General features: G+C 34.0%; 2 protein-coding genes across 7 annotated transcripts in view; one reads left to right on the top strand and one right to left on the bottom strand.

Annotated features, from left to right (window-relative positions):
- The window catches only part of Fbxo8 (F-box protein 8), a 60,594-nt gene extending 58,938 nt beyond the window's left edge, over positions 1–1,656 (bottom strand). Inside the window, exon 1 of the mRNA XM_027927088.2 lies at positions 1,421–1,656. The gene's annotated coding sequence lies outside the window, so the exon portion shown is untranslated. The remainder of the gene's footprint in view (positions 1–1,420) is intronic.
- A 16-nt stretch (positions 1,657–1,672) lies between these two features.
- Cep44 (centrosomal protein 44) overlaps positions 1,673–21,828 on the top strand; it is a 36,385-nt gene continuing 16,229 nt past the window's right edge. For 2 of the 6 annotated variants that reach the window (XM_071610521.1, XM_027927085.3), the window contains exons 1-7: positions 1,673–2,246; positions 3,471–3,590; positions 4,498–4,529; positions 14,247–14,373; positions 17,562–17,709; positions 19,439–19,585; positions 20,181–20,306. In XM_071610521.1, coding sequence (XP_071466622.1) covers positions 14,285–14,373; positions 17,562–17,709; positions 19,439–19,585; positions 20,181–20,306 — 510 coding nt within the window. In that variant the 5' untranslated portion in view covers positions 1,673–2,246; positions 3,471–3,590; positions 4,498–4,529; positions 14,247–14,284. Of the gene's footprint in view, positions 2,247–3,470; positions 3,591–4,497; positions 4,530–12,587; positions 12,638–14,246; positions 14,374–17,561; positions 17,710–19,438; positions 19,586–20,180; positions 20,307–21,828 lie in introns of those variants that run through there. The other 4 variants (XM_071610520.1, XM_027927086.2, XM_027927084.2 and 1 more) reach the window with 4 other exon arrangements.

Below are 21,828 nucleotides of genomic sequence, written 5' to 3'. Positions count from 1 at the left end.
AGTCTATAAAAGGGCAGCCAGTGATCCCTGTCTTAGGGATTCATGTACTTATGTAATCCCTTCCCTCTCCATTTTGGGTTGTACTTAATGGCTCACTCCTAACAAATCAAAATGTAAATAGTGACGGAATATCACTTCTGAGATTAGGTTATAAAAGACCACAACCTTCTGTTTTGGATGCTCTCTCTATTGTTTACTCTGGGGGAAGCCAGCTGCCACATTATGTGAGGCAGCCTTTTGAAGACATTCATGAAGTGGGGAACTTAGATTTGCCAAGATCCACATACATGCACTTGGAAGTGGAGTCTTCTTCACCTCAGAGGAGCCTTCAGATGAGATCATAACCCCTAATTACAGCTTGATGGAACCTCATAAAACAACCTGAGCCAGAGGCTCTCTGTTAAGCTGTGCCCTAATTCCTGAGGCACAGAAACTGAGATAATAGATGTTTGTTGTTTTAAGCTGGGGTAAATAAGGGTCATAGTTTGTTACTCAGCAATAGATAACAAAGTACCTCATCAAACAAATTGTCAGGTTAACTAGACAAAAATGAAATTTTATGAATCAACCTGAAAAATATAACAAAACCTGTTTATTCTTCATTCTGAAACCTGACATATTTGTAAGTCATTTTTATGGAGGGGTGATCTCTTATCTTAGAAATATAGTTACCACACTCCAAACATTAAAAGAGGAAGAAATGCTGAGATGGAAAACAAATTGGCTTCACAGGCAATAAAAGGTCAGGATTAATTAACCCAGGGAGAAACACCTAGAATCCTTAAAAATAAAAACTATAGTTGTAAAACAAGTAGACTCAATTATTAGACACACAGAACCTAAAATAAAACCAAAAAAGTCAAATGACAGAGAATTGAGATTCTTTTGTGTAATTTTGTCCAATTAATAATATTTATTATGCATCATGTGAGAGATTAGAGCCCAGTTACAACGAAACAAAAAAAGACGAATTAAAACCTTAACAAATCTTATACCAAAATTTGCTTGTTGTAACGTCAACTGCATTTGCATTCATAAAAGAACCAAAAAAATGTGGTAAGGCACCCAAATAACACCTAAAAGCAACACTTGGGCTTAAATAAAGTAACCCTTGCTGTTCTCGGTTTTATTTCGAAATGAGGCTGGGTCACCAACTGGGGTCCCAAGCTGACCTATACCCCAATGGCCTAGAAACAGAAGGAACGCCCATTCCCGCCTCATGGCACTGATTCTTCACTTTAATAAGCCACCACTGCTGTCACTCAAGATACATTACACTCTCATTGGTCGTAAACTCTTACAGATCGGCCAATTTCTGCCAACTGGCAAGCACTGGCTGTCTTTATTTCCGTGAAGAAAAGTGAGGGTAAACAGGCAAAAGAGATAAATAGATATAAAATATCTAGGCTGACGCTAGTACCTGAGCGACCTGCGATCTCCACCGCCGCCGCGACGAATCGGCCTCTGGGCGGGGGCTTTAAGCCAAAAAGAAAATGGCTCAGCCAGGAACTGATGCCCAGGCCATGGAGAAGTGTGTCCAAACTTTACTAGTTCACGCCGGTGAAGATGACGGCGGCGAGAGTATCAGAAACAGCCCTACACCCGTGTGAACTCGGAACACCTCAAGCTGCAGGAGCCAGAGCTGCCGACTGTCCCAGTTTTGACGTTTCCTATTGTTGCCGGAAGTGACGTTCGGGTTCTGACCCTTAAAGAAGAAGCACTTTAATTCCCGTTGTTTACGATTCGCTACAGATTCCTTGTTTCTCGCTTCTTAGTCCGAGCTATTCTGACCTTTTAAATTATACTGATTAATAATCTGCAACTTAGTATCGCCCTGGCCGTTGAGGAGGCCTTCTGCAGAGTCAAGTCACCTCAGAGTCTGGACGAACGGACCATGGAATCTGCAGCGAGGAATCCTAGAGCGCCAAAGAGCCCGCCGCTTTGAAGATCTTGCCGCGGTGCGCGGCGGGCTCGAACTCGTTCTTCCAACACAAACGGTCGGCGCGAGAAGCGCGCTGGGGCTCCAGCTCTGGCCTTGAGGGAGTACCTGCTGGAGACTAGTTCCGGTGATGGGCTCCGGTTACAGATGCCCTTTCTCCCCTTCTTGTCGTGCTGGGCTAGAGGTCTTCTTTGCTCGGGGGCTGCCGGGTGAGCCCCAGGGAGCCTGCGGGGCTGCGCACTAGTTTGGACCGAGTCGCCTCTGTCTGCTTTCCTCACCGAGACCCCGGGTGGAGGCGAAAGAGCAGGTCTGTCTCTTCACCCTTTTAACTTAAATTACGGAAGGGGAATCCCGAATGTGCCTTGCGTGTATACCCGCCTGGTGTATGCTTTTAATAGCGACGAGGTAGAAAATATCGTAGCTGCTTAATCAGATTTAAGCTGTGGCTTAGGATAGAGAAGTTACAGTCTTGGGATCAGTGTAAAGGATGGATTCCTAGTGGATACTCTGAGCTGAGGATGCATCGGGCTCCTCTAAAATACTGATGGGAAGGAAGAGTTGAAAGTAGTTGGCTTTTCCTTGCTTGCGTTTTCCAGGTGTTTAAAATATTTCTCCATCTTAAGAATTACAGATTTTTCTCTCACTATAAAAGGAACTGTCTTGAATTTTAATTCTTTTTTTTTATATTCTGTAATTGGGGTGTCGTAGAATATTTTTCCAGAATTATTCGCAAACCTTTACACAGTTATTCCCTTTCCCCCCAGTTTCCTCAATGCTTTCCCTTCCTCAAACTTTTCTCCATATCACTTAGAACAGTGTTTCCTTAATATCTTTTGTGGAAATTTTCACAAATTTAATTTTTTCTCATCTTTATTCCTCTTGTTTTTGACGCATGGTTTTTAGATAATATAAATCGTTTGATCTATGCCACAAACTCTTTAACCATCCACACTAATGTATACAATTTAGTTGTTTGATTCTAACAAAAATCACTTTGAGTCCTGTGACATCCCATTGGGAGGCATCATTTTAATGATCTTAAACTGCTAGGTGATTGAGCTACATTAAAAATCTTAAATATTTTACTTAATAGTATATTTTACTTAATAGTATATGTTGTTTTATCCCATTCTCATCAATTCTCTCGGACAGATTTGACTTGTAGACAGAACTCTAGGGGAAGCTAGCCAGCAATATTGAGACCTTAATGACTGAATCTGTGCGACAAGCTGAGTATTGCCTCCTTTGAATTTTCTTTGACAAGGGTAATCAGGTGAAAATGTTAATCACATTTTTTAAAGTAAAAAATTAATTTTCGTTTCCAAAAGTACTCTGTTAAAATATGCATAAGTAATAGATTAGCTTCTTTTAATATCTTAATTTTAGTGTTTTCTCCCCCCCCCCCTTTTTTTAGCAAAGCCCTTCATGGAAATGTACAGCAGGAGCTGTAAATTTTTTCTGTAATACTCAAATTTTTTTAATTTCTTCATTTTTACTATTCTGTCTTATCACTTATCTCCTTCACCTACAGATCCAAGCTGTACTTGTATCTTACTCTTCTTCAAAATATGTATTCTACTGGCACTGAAGAGGATGTGTTCCAGGGACATACTTTGTTGTCAGAAATTCCATTACCAGAGGTAGAAATAATGTAAGAGACATGGAAATGTGTTTCAGGACTTCAGAAAAAGGAAAGATACCACAAAATTGCATGTACTGGGATGATTAGATATACATTTGGAGGGACTAAACGAAATCTGTGGGAGAGATACCTTTTACATTAAAGTTAGAGAATGTCTTTCAGTAAGAAAGTACCTGAGAAGAATTTTACGAAGTTAGATAGGTCTGGAACTTGAAAGAGTTTCAGACATATGAAATTGTTCAGTGGCAGAATCCAAGAATTTTTTTTTTTTTTTTTTTTTTGGCAGTTACAAACAAATTAGTTTCCATTTCATTTTTTTCTCAGCTAAATAAAGGCTGATCTTGGGAAAACTGTTTCCATATGTCCATCTACACCCATGCCTCCTATAAGATGTTAGCTAAAGCTTACCTTCTTGACCAGTATTTTGTATAATTTGATTTTGAAATTGGTTATTTCCCATTTGACTACGACCCAAATTCCCTTTGCCTACAAATGTAAATTTGTTTAGGTGGTAGAATTGAGTGGCTGAAAATAGTGACTGAAGTGATCATGGAAGAATGGTAAACATTTATTCAAGAACCTATTCTTCACCATGTTGCTAAAGGAGAACAGGCTAAAAATAGGACAGTAGTTTTCCTCAAGAGAGGGAATAGTTGCTCTACCCTGGAGAAATAGCTACAGAAATGGGTGGCAAGGGTCTTAACATAGAAAGCTTACTAAATTTAGGATTTTGCAAATTGGTAGCCTTAATACCTCTTTATGTATAGATTCAGACAAGGTGTGTAAGGGAATGATTTATATTCTGATTGCTACTGAAATACAGACTAGGGGGGAAAAGATCACACCAACTACTTCACCTAATTTATGAATTATTCTGTTTTGTTTTGTTTTTAATGTCAATGACTTCATTTTAAAGGAGCTTCATTCTCAGAAGATTCATTACTCAAGGTATTGTTATGTATTATTTTCCTTTTATGAAGTGTCAATGAATAGTTGTAGATATTTTTAAATATGTTTTTGAATTTTGCCTTATTGATTAAATTTGTGATTCAAAACCTGTTTATCTCCATCATGCAAAAGTTCTTAACAAATTGTCTATGTGTTTATTTTATGAACCTCCTTTGGAAACAACCTCCTTTGGGAATTTTGTAGTCCATTCAGTAAAATGAGTCATTTAGAAATAAGTTTCATGGTATTATTTTGGGAGAGGGGATTTTTTAAAAAATGATCTTTTATAAAAAATCTCAAAGATCATGCATGTTTGTATGTTTGGGTGTTTCTGTTATGTACATTTTTCAGAGTCACTTCTCTTTCATAGATCCCTATGTACATCAGCTTTAGAAGATATCAACAATAAATTTTACAAAGTAATTGTACTGATTTACTTTTTTCACCTAATTGTGTTAAGAGTTTCACATGCACTACTGACTCATATTTTGGATTTACTTCATAATTTCCTAAGGATTAATGAGATTGAGTATCTTTTTACATGTTAGGTCTTATAGTTTTTGCTGTGATCTCTTGCCCATTTTTCTATTGAGCATCTTTTTTTTTTCTCCCCTTATTGTTTTGTAGATTTTTTTTACATGTTCTACATAAGATTATTTTTGTTGGTTATATGTATTGCCAGCATCATCGTCCATTCAATGACCTTTCAGAGTATCTTTTGATGAACAGAAGTTACTAATTTTAATGTGGTTCATTTTATCAGTCATAAGACATCTTTCTCTTCCTGAGATCCTGAAGATATTCTCCTCTGTGATCTTCACAAAGCCTGGTTGTTTGGCCTTTGTATATTGTTCATTATAAGATTTTCTTTATTTCTTTCAAGTTTGGATTATATTAATTGTATTTTATTGAAGTTAGATCTTCAATAAACCCTTTGTGAAGGTTGTAATATAGATTTCAGGATTTATGTGGATATTTAGTTGATGTATTACCATTGGAAAAGACTATAGTTTTTTCACTGCTACTCACTATTGTCACTATTATCAATATATATGCTGGTTTTGGACTTGGTTTTGTGTCATTATTCTGTTTGTACATCTTTTCATGAATTCCAAATTTAATTTCATAAAACATTTTCATAATGAATGATTTAAGTCCTCCAATTTTGATCTTCAAGATTTCTTAGTTATCCTTTAGCTTTTACATTTCTGTATAAATTTTAGTCAGCTTGTCAATTTCCACCCTCAAAAACCTGTTTTTTGTGTGTGTGTGTTTGTTTAGTGGTAGTAGGAAAGCATTGTTTTAGTCAGATTTTTTGCTTTTGTGACTAAAGGATCTGACCAGAACAATTTTAGGAGGAAAAGTTTATTTGAGGGCTTAGGGTTTCAGAGGTCTTAGTCCATAGAAGGCGGGCTCCATTCCTTTGGGCTTCAGGTGAGGCTGAACATCATGGTAGAAGAGTGTGGCAAAGGGAGGCAACTCACATGGCAATCAGAAAGCAGAGAGAGCCTCCCCTTGTCAGGTAAAAACATATACCCCATAGCCAAGCCCCCAATGAATCACTTCTTCCAGCCACACCCCACCTGCCTCCAGTTACCACTCAGTTAATTCCATCAGGGATTAATTCACTGATTAGGTTAAGGCTATGGCCCAATCATTTCTCTTCCAAAGCTTATATTGTCTTGCATGTGAGCTTTTGGGGAACACCACATCTGAACATTAACAGGGATGCATTGAATTTATGTATCAATAATCTATTGAGTCAATCTTTGATCAAAATGTTGCCTCTTCTCTAGATCTTCTTCAATGCATGTCAATAAAGTTTTATAGTTTTGTTTTGAGATCCCTCCATCTTTTCCAGATTTATTCATGTTTGATATTTATTGAGGCTATAGAGAATTATTGATAGATGTCATTTAAAAACATTTTCTATTATTTGAGGGATACAGAGACATGCAATTGAGTTTTGTGTATTGGCCGAGTATTCAGCAAACTTGCTAAATTTACTTATTATTTCTTTTGGATTTTTTCACATGCAGTTTATTCAGTGTGATGTCAAACAATAATGACATTTTTATTTCTTACTTTTTAATATTTTTTCCTTCTTATATTTTTGTACTATCTAGGAGTTCCAGTTTAATGTTGAAAAAAAGTGATGACAGTAAATATGCTTGCCTCTACCCAATCTCGGAAGAAAACTTGGTATTTCATCATTGAATACAATGTTTGTAGTAGATCTCCCCCCACCTCACTCCACCTCTTTTTTTTTTTTTGTACTGGAGATTGAACTCAGTGGTGCTCTACCACTAAGCTACATCCTCAGACCTTTTTTATTTTTTGATACAGGATCTCACCAAGTTGCTAAGGGTCTTGCTAAAATTCTGAGACTTGCCAACCTCCTGCCTCAGCCACCCAGGTCACTAGGATTACAAACATGAATCACAGCACCCAGCTGCAGTAGATTTTTTTTTTTTTTTTTTGGTAGATATCCTTAATCAAATGCAGGCAATTCCTCAATTACTAATGTTCTAAGAATTATAAATAAATGTTGGATATTTTCATATACCTATTGTTCATTATAAGATTTTCTTTAATGTTTGGGTTATATTGATTGTATTTTGTCTTGTACTTGGGTTATAATTCAATAGTTACGAATTTTGGTGCTCCAGTTGTTTCAGTTTGTAACCATTAGGAACTCTTTGTTGGCTCCTATGTCCCTTTGACATAACCCTTCAAAATTTTCTTTGTAGAGTGTTTTTTTTTTTTTTTTAAGAGAGAGAGGGAGAGAGAGAGAGAGAATTTTTAACATTTATTTTTTTAGTTTTCGGCGGACACAACATCTTTGTTTGTATGTGGTGCTGAGGATCGAACCCGGGCCACACGCATGCCAGGCGAGCGTGCTACCACTTGAGCCACATCCCCAGCCCTGTAGAGTGTTTTTGTGTGTCCTGAAAACTACATAATGCTTCAGTTCATCTTCTATATTTCCTACCCCAGTCCTAGAATTGAACATTTCTTCAAGGAGCCCTGATTTCTTGTATTGTAGACATCAAGATCTAGATGCTAGTTTGCCAAAGGATTGCTATGCTTGTTGCTGAAGGATGTTACTTCAAGAAACTTTCACTTGACAGAGAAACAAAATATATGTGTATATATTGAGCACTACACAGGTTAAATATCTCTTATCCAAAATGTTTGAGGATCATAGTGTTTTAAATTTTGGAGTTTTTCAGATTTTGGAGTATTTGCATAGGGTATTGGTCAAGCATCTCTAATCAAAAAATCTGTGATTTGAAATGCTGAGAATCTGAAACTTTTTGCATATAGACATGATGATCTAAAAGCTTCAGGTTTGGGGAGTGTTTTGGATTTGGGGTTTTGGCTTAAGATTGTTCCAGGTGTGTGCACATACCAATAAATCTTTCTATTTGAAATGATTGGTATCAATATTACGGTAAACATGTTGATACTGATGTTTCTAACTATAATCAGTTAACACATAGAGCTAATTCTAGTGTACTCCACTTACCTGTAAAATTCCTCTTAAACCTGGTTCCCATTATGCAATCATCAATATACCTAATTTTAAACTTCAATATATCTCTTTAAGAGTATCAGAATTTTTATCTCATATGCATGTAGGCAAAAACTTTATGAACCAGAGTGCAGTGTTTATGTGTTGTTTTTGCCTTTAATCTCACAGACTCTATTCACTTTCACCCATCCCCTTTAATGCAGTTGTTTCATACATTGGTAATGTAATTCGATTACCCTTTCACAGTCTACACTCGATCCTGTGCAGTTTCCTAAATTATTTTTAAAATTTTTGCATCCATTAGCATTCACTCTTTGGACTGCAGAGTTTCATGGATCTTGATGAAGACATAATGTCATTTATCTATCTATAAGATATCACAATGAGTAGATTATCTCTCTAAATTAATACTCTATATTTCACCTATATATCTTACTCTTCTCCCTCTGAATCTCTGGCAACTATTGACCTTTGTGTTTTTTTATTGTCTCTGTAGTTTTACTATTTACAGAATGTCTTCTCTTTGAAATTGTCTAGTAGCCTTTTTGGACTTGCTTTTGCTTAGAAATATTAATTAAGATCTATCTGTGTCCTTTTGTAGCTTGAAAAGTCATTTCTTTTTATTGTTAAATAATATTCCATTGTGTGGATGTACATTACTGTAATATACCTCAGGTTGTCTTGGTTGCTTTCACTTTTGAGTGGTTATGAATAGAACTGTTGTACACACTGATTATGTAGGATTTTATTCATACATAAATTTTTGTTAAGTTAGTGGATAAATGAGTACTATAATTGCTGAATGTGTGGTAAGACTATGATTAGTTGTGTAAGAAACTGCCAAACCATCTCCCAAAATGGCTATACTACTTTGAATTCTCACTAGCAATAGAGTTTTGTTTCTTCATATCCTCAAATACATTTGGTTATTAATAGGCTTATTTTTGTTGTGTTTTGTTTTTGGATTCTAGCAATTCTAATAGGTGTGAAGTAGTATCTTGTTATGCTTTGGATATGACATGTCCTCCAAAAGTTCCTGGATTAATGCAGGAATAGTCAGAGTTGAAATGATTAGATTATAAGAGCTGTGACCAAATCAATCCATTCTAGTTTGAATGGACTAACAGAGTGGTAACTCTAGTGAGTGGAGGTCACTAGAGAAAGTAGGTCACTGGGGCGTGTCCTAGAGGGTTTGTCTTCCTTGTAACCCATTCCCCCTTCTCTTTCTGCCTCCTGGTTGCCATGAAGTGAATAGCTTTCCTCTGCCAGAACCTTTGACCATGATGTTCTGCCTCAACTTGGGAGCCCAGAGCAATGAGGTCTGTCAACTATGGACTGACATTTCTGAAATCCTGAGTCTCAAATAAATTTTTCCTCCTCTAAGTTGTTCTTCTCAAGTATTTTGGTCATAGCAGAGAAAAGCTGATTAACACATATCTCATTGTTTTATTTTTAAATTTGCAATTACCTGATGATATGTTGAGCATCTATTTAAATATTTTATAAAAATTTTTAAAATTTATTTATTGGTGCATGTGAATTATACAGAATAGTGAGTTTTCTTGTATTCTATTTGTACATGCATATAACACATAATCTGACCAGTATTACTCTCTAGTAATTTCCCTACCTTTGTCCCTTCCTCTAATGGTTTGTTTCTACTTTCATGACATTCTTTTTTTTTTTTTTTATTTCCCCTCTAGCTTTTATATACAAGAGAAAGTATATGATACTTGTCTTTCTGTGTCTGGTTTATTTTGCTTACATGATGTCCTCCAGTTCTCATTTTCCTGCAAATAAAATAATTAATTTCATTCTTTATTACTGAGTAAAACTCCATTTTGTGTGTGTGAGTGTGTATATACATACTTTATTTTCTTTATCCATTAATCTGTTGACAGACATCTAGGTCAGTTTCAATTTGGCTGTTGTGAATTGTGCTGCAATAAACATGAGTATGCAGGTATCCCTAAGCATACTGATTTTAATTCTTCTGGGCACAGGTATTACTGTTTCATATTGTTTTGCTTTTGTTTTTCTGAGCTTGGGGTTGAATCCAGACCCTCTTACATACAGGGCAAGTCCTGACTTAAATTATCTTGGATAAATACTGAGGAGCAGTATTGCTGAATCATATGATAGTTCTATTTTTAGTTTTTTGAGCAATCTCCATACTGATTTCCATAGTAGCTGTACTAATTTACATTCCAGACTATGTAAGAATTCCTTTTCCCCAGCTTCCTCACCAGCATTTATTGTTCACATTCTTGATGATTGTTGCCATTCTGACTGTGATGAGATAGAATCTCAGTATAGTTTTGATTTGCACTTCCCTGATGGCTAAACATGTTGAACATATTATAATATAATTGTTATATAATGGTTTTTATTTATTCCTTTGAGAAGTGTATGTTAGATCATTTGTCCATTTATTTAATTTTTTAAGTCTTTTTTAGTTCTTTATGTTTTTGGATATTAATCATCTTTCAGTAGAATAACTGGCAAAGATTTTCACCCATTGCAGGCTGTGTGTCTTTATGCTGATTTTTCCTTTGTTGTACAGAAGCTTTTTAATTTGATGCCATCCCATTTATTGATTCTTACTTTTATTTCCTGAGCTCTAGGAGTCTTATTTAGGAAGTTGTTTCCTGTACTTCCTATTGAATTATTTCTCTTGTTTTCTTTTCTAACAGTTATAAACCTTCTGGTGTTATACCATTTTGAGTTGACTCTTATGCAGGGCGAGAATATCTTACATGCTTGTATGCCACCTGTATTTCTCTTTGGTGAATTCTCTGTTCAGATCTTTTGCCCAGTTTTTAATTGAGTTGTTGGCTTTATGCTCTTCAATTTGAGTTCTTTGGATATTTTGGAAACAAGTCTTTACCCAATATGTGTTTTGTAACACCATAACCTCTTTTTGTTCTCTTAACAATATCTTCCATAGAACAGAAGTTTTAATTTTAATGAAACTTAGCTTACCATTTTTTGGTTTTATGGATTATAAATTGATATTATCTAGAAACTCATTGCTAAACTCAAGGTCATATCAGTTTTCTACTATATTTTCCTCTTAAAGTTTTATACTTTTACATTATACATTAAGATCCATGATCCTTCTAAACTAAATTTTGTAAAACATATAAGGTCTGTATAGAGATTCCTTTTGATTCTCTTCATATGTGATATATTTATTTTTCTTTGGATGTTTTTAGAGCTACTGCTTTTCTCTTATGAGATACATCGCATTGATATATCTTGGCATGAGTTTTATTTCACTTATGTTGATCACTCAGTGACTCTTTCAGTCTAGAAAATAATGACATTTAGGTCTAAGAGATGTTTTTGTATTATTTCACACCTTCTTCCCTCATTGTCTCTGATGACTTTCTGGAATTTCCATTCATTAGCTGTCAGACCTTTTGGTTTGATCCCCTGGTTTTCTTATACTTTTCCATGTTTGTATCTTTTCATCCTTTGTATAATATATTTATTTTTTCAAACTTATCTTCTAATTTTTATTGAAATTTTTATTTTTATTATTATTTTAAATTGTTTTTGATTTTTAATTAAATTTCATTATAGTGTAAAAGCAGACATTGTATGATTTCTATTCTTTTAAGTTTGCTACAGTGTTTTATGGTCTATTATGAGTCTACTTTAGTGAATGTTCCATGTGTTCTTATGAATGTGTATTCTGCAATTGTTGGGTGAAGTCGTTTTTAGATATCTGTTATATCCAGTTAATTGATGGTGTCATAAGTCCTTACTTATCTTCTGTCTGCTAGATCTGGACATTTATTATAGAAGGGTGTCAGAAGTCTCCAGTTAAAATAGTGAATTTATCTGTTTCTCCCCACAGTTCTCACATATTTTGATGTTCTTTTGTCAGGTGCATATATGTTAAGGATTATTATATTTTCTTGGAGTTTGATTTTATCATTATATAATGTCCCTCTTTATCACTGATACCTTTTCATATTGTAAAATATGCTATGTCTGAACTTAATATAGTTATTCACACTTTTTTGATGAGTCTTACCATGTTTTTTTTTCTCTATCCATTTGCTTTTAATCTATGTGTGTCTCTTTTAAAATGGTCTTCTTACAGAAAGCATATAGTTGGATCTTGTTTTTTTTTTAATTCACTCTGACAGTCTCTGACTCATTTTTAAATTATGATAAACTTTTTCATTCTTTTTTAAGCCTTCTATTCAGTTTTTTAAAATATTTTTTAGTTGTAGTTGGACAAAATACATTTATTTTATTTATTCATTTTTATGTGGTGCTGAGGATCGAACCCAGTGCCCTTCATATGCTAAGAGAGCACTACACCATTGAGCCACAACCCCAATCCCCCCAATTCAGTTTTAATATTCTTTCTAACCTTATTGAGAATATGGATGGCCCCTAGCTTACAATGAAAGGTCCAATTTAAATTTTCAACTTTACAGTGTGTTTAATGAGAATAATAAATGCATTTTCTTTCTTTTCCTTTTTTTCTTTCTTTCTTTCATTTTCAGTACTGAGAATTGCACTGAAAATCAAAGTCCTACGACTGTAGACACACTAGGCAAGTACTCTATCACTAAGCTATATCCCATCCTGCATTTTTGACTTATCACTCTTTTCAACTTACAGTAGGTTTATTGGGATGTAACCCCACATCATAAGTCTGTGTTATACTTTTCATTTTTAAATTTTCTTTTATTTTCTGCATTAATTCTGTATCTACCACATTTAAAAATTTATTTCATATTGATCTCTGCCTACATCCTGAAGGCTTTCTTCTAATAGTTATTGATCTTTGGGTATATATTCAGTTTTAAACATGAATCTCTACAAAGAGGTGCTTGACTAGGGCCTATGAATGGGATAGTTTTGCTGTAGGTTTATTGGTTGTGATCCTGGCCATTTTAGTAGATATATCCCTCAAATGTCAGCAATGTTAAGATATTTTTCTCTAGGTTTATCTACTTTCTCTAGAGTAGAACTTGCCAGTTTGCTGTCATCAAGGATATGTTTAGCTAATAGCTATCTTGAAGCTGAGGTGTAGGAATAAATTATACTATTTGATTTTTTTTCTTTAATCTTTCTTCCTTCTAGCATTTGTTCTATATTTTTGCCTTGCCTGATGTTTCCCAGTTTGGTATCTCTTTGTTTCATTTTCCTCAGAATGTAAATTTATTTTCTTTTTCCAGAAAAAGAGAGAAGTAGTTACCTAGCCAAACAAGTTATTGGAGGTGTAAGACCAGAGGGGATAGGAAAAGTAAACATCTAGGGTTTAGACACACCTTATATGGACTTTCAAATAATTTTTCTTATACTTCATTCTCTTGGCCTTACTTGTGTACCTTTCAGAAGTATCTGGTGCCCCTTATTTGTGAACCTATGTAGTTTCTATTGTTTCCTAAATTGCTCTTTCTCTGCTCTGCTAGATTGGCTGTCACTCATCCATCTGCTTTCCATTTTCCATAATTTTGTTGATTATTATTTTACCACATTAAATCTCCTCCAGTTGTCTTTATCCTGGAGGGTATATATAATTTTTAGTTATTTACTTTCATCTTAGTGGTGTTTAGAAAATGGAAATGAAGCTATATTCTTTTAATCTGTCTTATGTAGGTGGACCTTGAACTTATTTATTTATTTATTTAATGGATTTTGTTCATCTATATTTATTTGTAAAGAAAGCATCTGATTGGCAACTGTGTGAGGTCAGAGCCTTAGGAATAATGACTATGTCTCTGCCAAATTTCTGTGTCTTCATTTTTTACTGATTGCATCATGTAAATCTTATGTAAGTATCTAAAATAGTCACTGATAGAGGCCATTTTAACTTGCTGTGTCTTTCCAAATTCTACTTTATTGTTCAAAGCAAAACATTTGGGAGAATGTCATATGAAATCCGTTGTAAGAACATGAACATAAAGCAAACTTTTTTGCAAGGGAAAGATAATGGGTGGTAGGAAAGAAGCTCACTGTACATTCTAGAATTTATAGTAGATGCAAGTCAGTAAGTACTTGACAGGTAGGAAAGATAATAGCAGAAATAGAGCTGGGATAAAATCAACATAGCAAGTGCCCAAGAGAGAGATGAACAAGGAAGAGTAGAGAAATTTCAAAATGTAAACTGACTTAACCACTCTTTCTTGGATTTTTATTTTTATGTGATAAATTAGATTATTTCAAGAGTTGGAGCTGAATCTAATGTTAAATAATGGCAACAGGTGACTTAAAAAGAAGCTTACGGAACCTAGAACAAGTGCTTCGCTTGCTAAATTATCCTGAAGAAGTGGACTGTGTAGGGTAAGTTATAATATCAAACTTATTTGTATTATTTGGATAATAATTTAGAGGGAATACCTAAATAAAAACAAAGATTTTATCCTATTTAAATTTCCTTTGAAATATTTAAAATATTTGAGAAAGGACATTTTAGAAGTTTGTATATAAGTATTGATTAGTGAGAAATTCCAACCCAAGAGAATTAAGATACTATTTATATAAGTGCATTATACACTAGTATAAAGTATTATTTCTCTATAACTTTTAAATTTATAGAAATATGACAAACTGATTTTATTAGTTATAATCTACTACTCATTCAGTTGAATCATATTTCTTATTTTTTAATATATTCAAAATAACCAGAGAGCTTGCTGCTTTTTTTTGTAGAATATAGCAACATACGTTCTCCTTTATAAATGCCCATCTGATGTGATAATCATTATATTTTTTATATTTAATTTATCTGTTTTTTCATAGCACATATTCTTACCTATTATCATTGGTTGATTGATTGATTAAATATTTCTCCCAGTAGAATGGAAGCTGAAGTCTTGAGATTTTTGTTTTGTTCATTATAGAAACTCTACATTTAGAATTGTACCCGGCATATATTAGGAGTTGGTTAGTTGATAGACATTTATCGAGTGGAAGAGTATCAAGGGACAAGTCCAGGTTAGGTATATATTCAAGTAGTGGAATTAAACTAACGACTAAGTAGAATCCTCATAGGAGAATGGATATTCTAATTATACACTAGGGAGGACTAATCCCAAGAGAAGGCTGTAAGTAAAAAGGATAGTGAGAATAAGGAGAAAGTTTAATTACTATTACTTTGTAAGAAACAAAGGTATGAAACAAATGTAATCCATAGTTTTAGCAGTCATCTTGGCTTCTGAAAATAAGAAAATCTCAAATATCCAGAATTTGTAAAGACTTAACCAGTTTGAGTACACAGTTTTTTTTCTTATTATTTTTGAGCATCATTTTAAGACATTTTAGGTAGGAATAATTGAAAATATACCAATACTGCCTTTCCTATCCTCTACTATACAACAGACACTAGTATGGCAATATGTAAATCAATGGATGTGTAACTGATGTGATTCTGCAATCTGTATATGGGGTAAAAATGGGAGCTCATAACCCACTTGAATCAAATTGTGAAATATGATATATCAAGAACTATGTAATGTTTTGAACAGCCAACAATAAAAAATTAAAAAAAAAAAAGAAAATATACCAATACTGACCTGTGTTCTTTCTACAGTAGTTTTAGTTAGCTTTTTATTGCTGTGACAAAAATACTTGACAAGAACAACTTAAAGGAGAAAAACTTAATTTTTGGCTCATGGTATTATAGCTCAGTGGTGGGCTGAATTCACTGTGCTTGGCGCAAGGCAAAGCAGATGATAGAAGGGTTCAACAGAGGAAAGCTGCTCAGCTCATAGAGGTGTTCGGGAAGCAGAGAGGAAGTGGCTAATGGGCCACAGGGAAGATGCACCCTTCCAGGCCATGCCCCCAGTGACTTACCTCCTGCAGCCATGCCCTACCTGCCTGTAATTAACCATCAGTTCATTCAAGCCTGGATGGACTGATTAGGTTACAGCTCTCACAGTCATTTCACTTCCAAACATACCTGCATGAACAGGGGAGCTTTTGGAGGACACCTCATATCCATAGCAACAGTGTTTAAACATTTAATTTTTTTTATTGAACCATGAGCATCATTAAGAACAATACTTCTTAGATTATTCCCAAACATGGTGATATTGGCAGGGTCTATTAAGGGAGGTAATGTTGCTTCTTCCACAGAGACTCAGATTGTTTCCTTCTCACAACCACACATATACAAATACACATATAACACTTCCCTACATAATTTGATTCTTTCTACCTTTTCTGTAAAATTTTAAAAAATTTTTCCTACCATGAACTGTTTTTTGTGTTGATATACTACTGATTTGTATTATCCTTTTTTTCCTTACTGTTTCTAATCTGCTAAGTCCTTAGAAGCTGAATAACCAAAGTCATTGAAATTAGCATAAGATGTGTTTAATGTAATCTTGGCTGTTATCTGTTCATAAAGTGAATAAAATGAACAGATTTGCTGTTCAACAGTATTTCTTTCATTTTATTTTTGGACTATATTTCAGATAGAGAAGGTTGCCAGAGCAATTTCCTCTTTGAGTAAAATATTGCTTTACTCAAAAAGAAATACAAAAGTGAAAAATCATGTGCTTTGTTGTGGGAAACTAATAAGGTATAGATTTCAACTGAGCAAAAAGTGGAATGTTGTAAACAGCTTACCTAATTATAGCGTATACTCTTTCTAGTCCTTTTTCCTTATTTGTAACTTATAATTCATAATATTTACTTTTGTAAGTTTGTGTAGAAAACAAATAAGGTAATGTAACAAGTGTTTGCAAAACCACCATGTGTTGTTGAGCACTGTGAAGTGTTAGAAAATGAAGTCAATCTGGTAAGACTAAGCTCTGGAAAATCAATAAATACTGCTGCCCCCAACCCACGAAGGCAGCTGAACTTAAGGTCAGTGGTGTGAATTCCCAGGTACACCAAATAAAACACAGATACACACTTTACCTTTAAACAAGCTTCAGGATGGCTTCTCCACTCTCAGCCTCAGGCTCCTCAAATAGGAGAGCAATAAAAAGTCATGCAAGGCTGGCGAGAGAGAGCAAGCACATTCAATAGTGGGCTTTTATTGCAGGGACCCTTATTCTTAGAAAGTTCCATCCAGAAAAGTTCAGAAGGGGCAGGGTTACAAAGGACAGGTGAGTGTAATTTGATCCAAGGGGCCATGGAGCGACATGCCTGTGTCTGAAGACATGCCCTTAACTTCCTGGACCGGGGGCAATGTCCAGGTCACTACAAGATGTCAATGCCTCTCTGCTCCAGGATGGAAGACACAAATCATTCAGAGTGCCTCCCCACAAAATACTATAGTAAATAGACTGTTGGTGCTAAAGAGCTAAAGTAAGTTTTTAAGTAGATGAACCATGAATAACAGTGTTTCATGCTAGAGTGGTTTAGAATGAGAGATAGAATCTGGAGGGTCATGTACGACCTAATTGTATCATGGCTCTAGTTTTAAGTCACAAATTATTTACAAGATTTTTAATTCTACCTTGATCATTGAGCTTTCAGAATTATGCTCATTAAAATGTTTCCTTTTTTTCTTCTAACAGTTTGATAAAGGGAGACACAGCAGCTTCTTTGCCCATCATCAGCTATTCTCTTACTTCATACTCACCTTATGTAACAGAACTTCTGATGGAATCCAACGTAGAGCTGATAGCAAAGAATGACTTGCGCTTTATAGATACTGTCTATAAGGTATTTTGAGTTGATGATGAAACAATAATATTTTAGAAGTTATTAAATGATTTGAAAAAACTAATGTTTTAATAATAATTCCTTAGATGCTGTCACATGTCACTTAATGATGGGGATATTCTGAATAGTGTGTTGTTTGGTGATTTTGTCATTATGCAAACATCATAGAGTGTACTTACACAAACCTTGATGGTATGTCCTATTACATACCTAAGGTATATGTATAGGCTATTATTCCTAGGCTGTAAAGTTATACAACACATTACTGTACTAAGTGTTGTAGGCAGTTGTAATACAAAATAAAGATTTATATATCGAAACATATAAAAGGTATAGTAAAAATATTAGGCAATAGGAATTCTTCAACTCCATTTTGATCTTCTGGGACCACTGTCATATATGTGGTCCATCATTGACCAAAATGTTCTGCAGCCCTGGATTGTGTATGCAGCATATATAATTGACAAAATATTTCATACTCATTCATGACATTAAAAAGCATACCCTATGGAAATCAAAATGCAATTCAAGTTTGCTTTGTAACTGTGAATGTTTCCTACTCTGATAAATTATGGCAAATATAAACATTATTCACTGACTATCATTTGCCATTTTTCTATCAAATGTTAGTAAAATTTGATACACTGGCAGAAATTAGAGGTGAATGTAATTACATTCAGTAAAAATTTGTAGTTCATAAAATTATGAGTTAATGTAATTGTGCATAAGAACTGAAACTTTGAGGTAATTTGTTCTTTGAGGTCTAAGACCTTGTCTTATATTTATCTAACTAATATCTACATTTCTACTGTATGTATATTGAATTTAATTTTAAAAATATTTTTAATCATTTATTTTTTCTCAAGTATTGTTTTTTTAAAACTTTTTTTTTATGGTAAGGCCTATTTATTAGATCTTACCTTTAAAAAACAATAGAGTTGCATTTAATGGAATGGGAGCTTTTATATGTATTCTAACCCCAGAAAGCTCCTATAGAAGCGTAAATAGAATTTGTAAGAAATATTAGGATGTCACCTAGCAGAACTTTACAACTTTAGAACCACTGGTCTAGTCTGTTCACAAATGAGAAATTGAGATAAAAAAAAATATTGACTTGGGGCTGGGGTTGTGGCTCAGTGGTAGAGCGCCTGCCTAGCACGTGTGAGGCCCTGGCTTCGATCCTCAGCACCACATATAAATAAAATAAACATATTGTGTCTAACAACTAAAAAATAAATATTTTTAAAAAACATATTGACTTGTCTAAAAGTGTAATAGAATTATTAACAAATGGAACTATGGTTTTCTGACATCTAGTATGGTAGCATGGTATTTTAATGAACTAAGGAGATTTTCTAGTACGTACGAAGATTTTTGAACTTTTTGATGATTGACTATTTTTGCATCTCTCTGGCACATTCCTAGCTACCTGGTTGGTTGGTTGGTTTGTTGGTTTTGCTGTAATGGGGATTGAACCCAGGGATTCTAGGCAATACTAGGGCAAGGGTTCTGTCACTGAGCTACATTCCCCAGACCTCTAGCTGTCTGTTTTCTACATGGATGCCTCTCATGACTCACACCAGCTCTATAAATTTTTGTAATAGCATTCATTAATGACATAGTCTTTCTTGTCCTCTCGAAGATCGCTATCTCCTGACCTAGTAGCCATTTATCATTTTGGATTAAAGAAGAAAATGGTTCCATTACAGAATCTTTTTCCTCTTTGCAGCTTCTTCGTGATCAATTTAATTATAAACCAATTTTGACAAAAAAGCAATTTATTCAATGTGGGTTCGCAGAATGGAAAATCCAAATTACTTGTGATATTTTGAATTGTGTGATGAAGAAGCACAAGGAATTAAGTAGTCTTACCAAGGTAATTCTGTGAATAGATTTGGATGCTAACTTATGCTAAATGACCCAACATTTTAATGTATAAAATTAAGCCCCTATATAGCCAGTTGTTGCATAATACAGTTATTACATTATTCACAGATTTGGGTAATCTTATAAAGCTTTATGTTTACTTTAAATACTAGTCACTTATTTTTATACACCTGTAACTTGGAACTGCTAGTCCTAAACCAACAGTTCAAAGATAGTGCATTTTCATCACTTCTTAGTTTTTAAAAGACATGTAGTTTCTAGAGTCTCATTATTTTTAGATATATTTATATATGAATATTTATATGATAGTGAAATTAAGTATACATTATTCTTTCACAGAAAATTTGTAATCAATGCCTTTTTTTCTGGTATTGAACATTGAATCTAGGGGCCCTTTACCACTGAGCTATATTCCCAGATATTTTATTAAGACAGGTCTCACTAATTTGCTTAGGTTCTTGCTAAGTTGATGAGTTTGGCCTCAACTTTCAATCCTCCTGCTCTCAGTCTCCCAAGTCACTGAGATGAAAAATATGTGCCACCATGCCCAGCTGTAATTATGTCTAATATCATTTTGTTTCTAGACTCCATCACAACAAAGAAAGAAAAGCATTGCTGGTAAGTCAGAACCTTGTTCAAGCAATGAGAAAGCACTTTTAGAACCTGTCAGCATTGATGTCACGACTGGCAGGTTTCTGACTTCAGGAAAGGTATGAAAATATGAAAAAAAAACTTGTCATATAATTTAATAAAGAGTTATCTGTATGGTGAATATGACATACATGATTCACATCTCTGCCTGGCTCTGGTGAAACTTTTGAGTCAAATACTACAATATAGGAATGTTTATTTCATATACCAAATATTGTTTGGGAAACGTTCCTGAAGTTTTAAGAAGAGAATAGCAATGTAAAATCAAATAAGCCTTATGTTTCTATTTTCAAATTCTGCTTCATTTCCCAGATAAAATACTGGCAATTTAAAGTTACATTATGCAATTATCTACATCTACTCTTCATTATATGTATCTGTTCTTCCTAAAATGGGAACATATGAAGAGCCCACCATTAATTATAGTGGAGGTTATGATGATAAATTTACATACATTGATGGTTTTACAATTAAGAGTATTGATTATCTAATGATTGATAATCTCCTAATTTGGAATTGGGTTTTGGTTGTTTTAAATGTAGGTGTTTTTAATATTTTCTCTGTTTTGATATCAGTTTTTGACTACTTTTAGCACCTATGCCTAAGTGTATCCAGTATGTTTAGAAGTATAGTTTTTCTATCTCCAAGAGATATTTAAACCAAAGTATTATTTTTTAATTATATATGTACTTTCAGCTGTCTTCTATCTGGCAAAAACTTTCTGAGATTGAAGGATAGTATGCCAGATGAATAGGTTCTTACGCTATGTCAGTAAAGGAATTCTAAGAGGCGTGGATTCTGAATAACTGCCCATAGTTCTCATCCATACACATCTCTAAGTCTTCTAACTCTTGTTAGTTTTTTATGATTTTCTGACTGTTAAATGATTTATATCATATATCCTTCCCCAACTAGAACATGGGTAAACAGGGATTTATACCACTTTTTTTTTACTTTCACTGTGCTTTAGCATAGTATTGGGCATATTTAATAAGTACTTATTACTTTGATATTAAATATGATTTGATATAATTAAATGTACTTTTCAATTTATTTCAGTGTGTAGGTTGAAGGGTAATCTAAATTATCCTAACAAAGAAAAATGCAAAATTTCAATACACTAGACTTGTTTTTTATTGTCTTAGTTTTCTTCATTATCTATCAAAATTTAATGATTTGTGTCAGATCTTCAGTCTGACATAATTAATAATTAATCATCAGAAATTTGAATAAATATTAAAATTCTAAGATTTAGAAAAGTTAGAATCTTAAGTACATTTCTTTGTTTATGGGCAAAATATGAATCTGTATTAAAGCAAATTATCTCCTTCACAGCACTTTATACAGAATGCTATTCATGACTTTGTCACATATGTTAAGTTTGTATAGTGCATATGCAAACTGTGGAAAGTAAGTAGGCAAAAGAGCCCTATATAAATGCATTGTTGGACCTAGTTCTTGTCAGAATTTTCCCTTTGCCATTATTAGGATTTGATTGTTACCTGAAGGTGTAATATATTGTGACTTGTTAATTATACTTTTTAGTTTTAATAGTATAATTATCTATTAAAAACATGATTT

This window comes from Marmota flaviventris, chromosome 3 (assembly GCF_047511675.1).
Source record: "Marmota flaviventris isolate mMarFla1 chromosome 3, mMarFla1.hap1, whole genome shotgun sequence".
NCBI lineage: Eukaryota > Metazoa > Chordata > Mammalia > Rodentia > Sciuridae > Marmota > Marmota flaviventris.
Note: the sequence above shows the minus strand (reverse complement) of the source record. Positions and strands in the feature narration are given on the sequence as shown.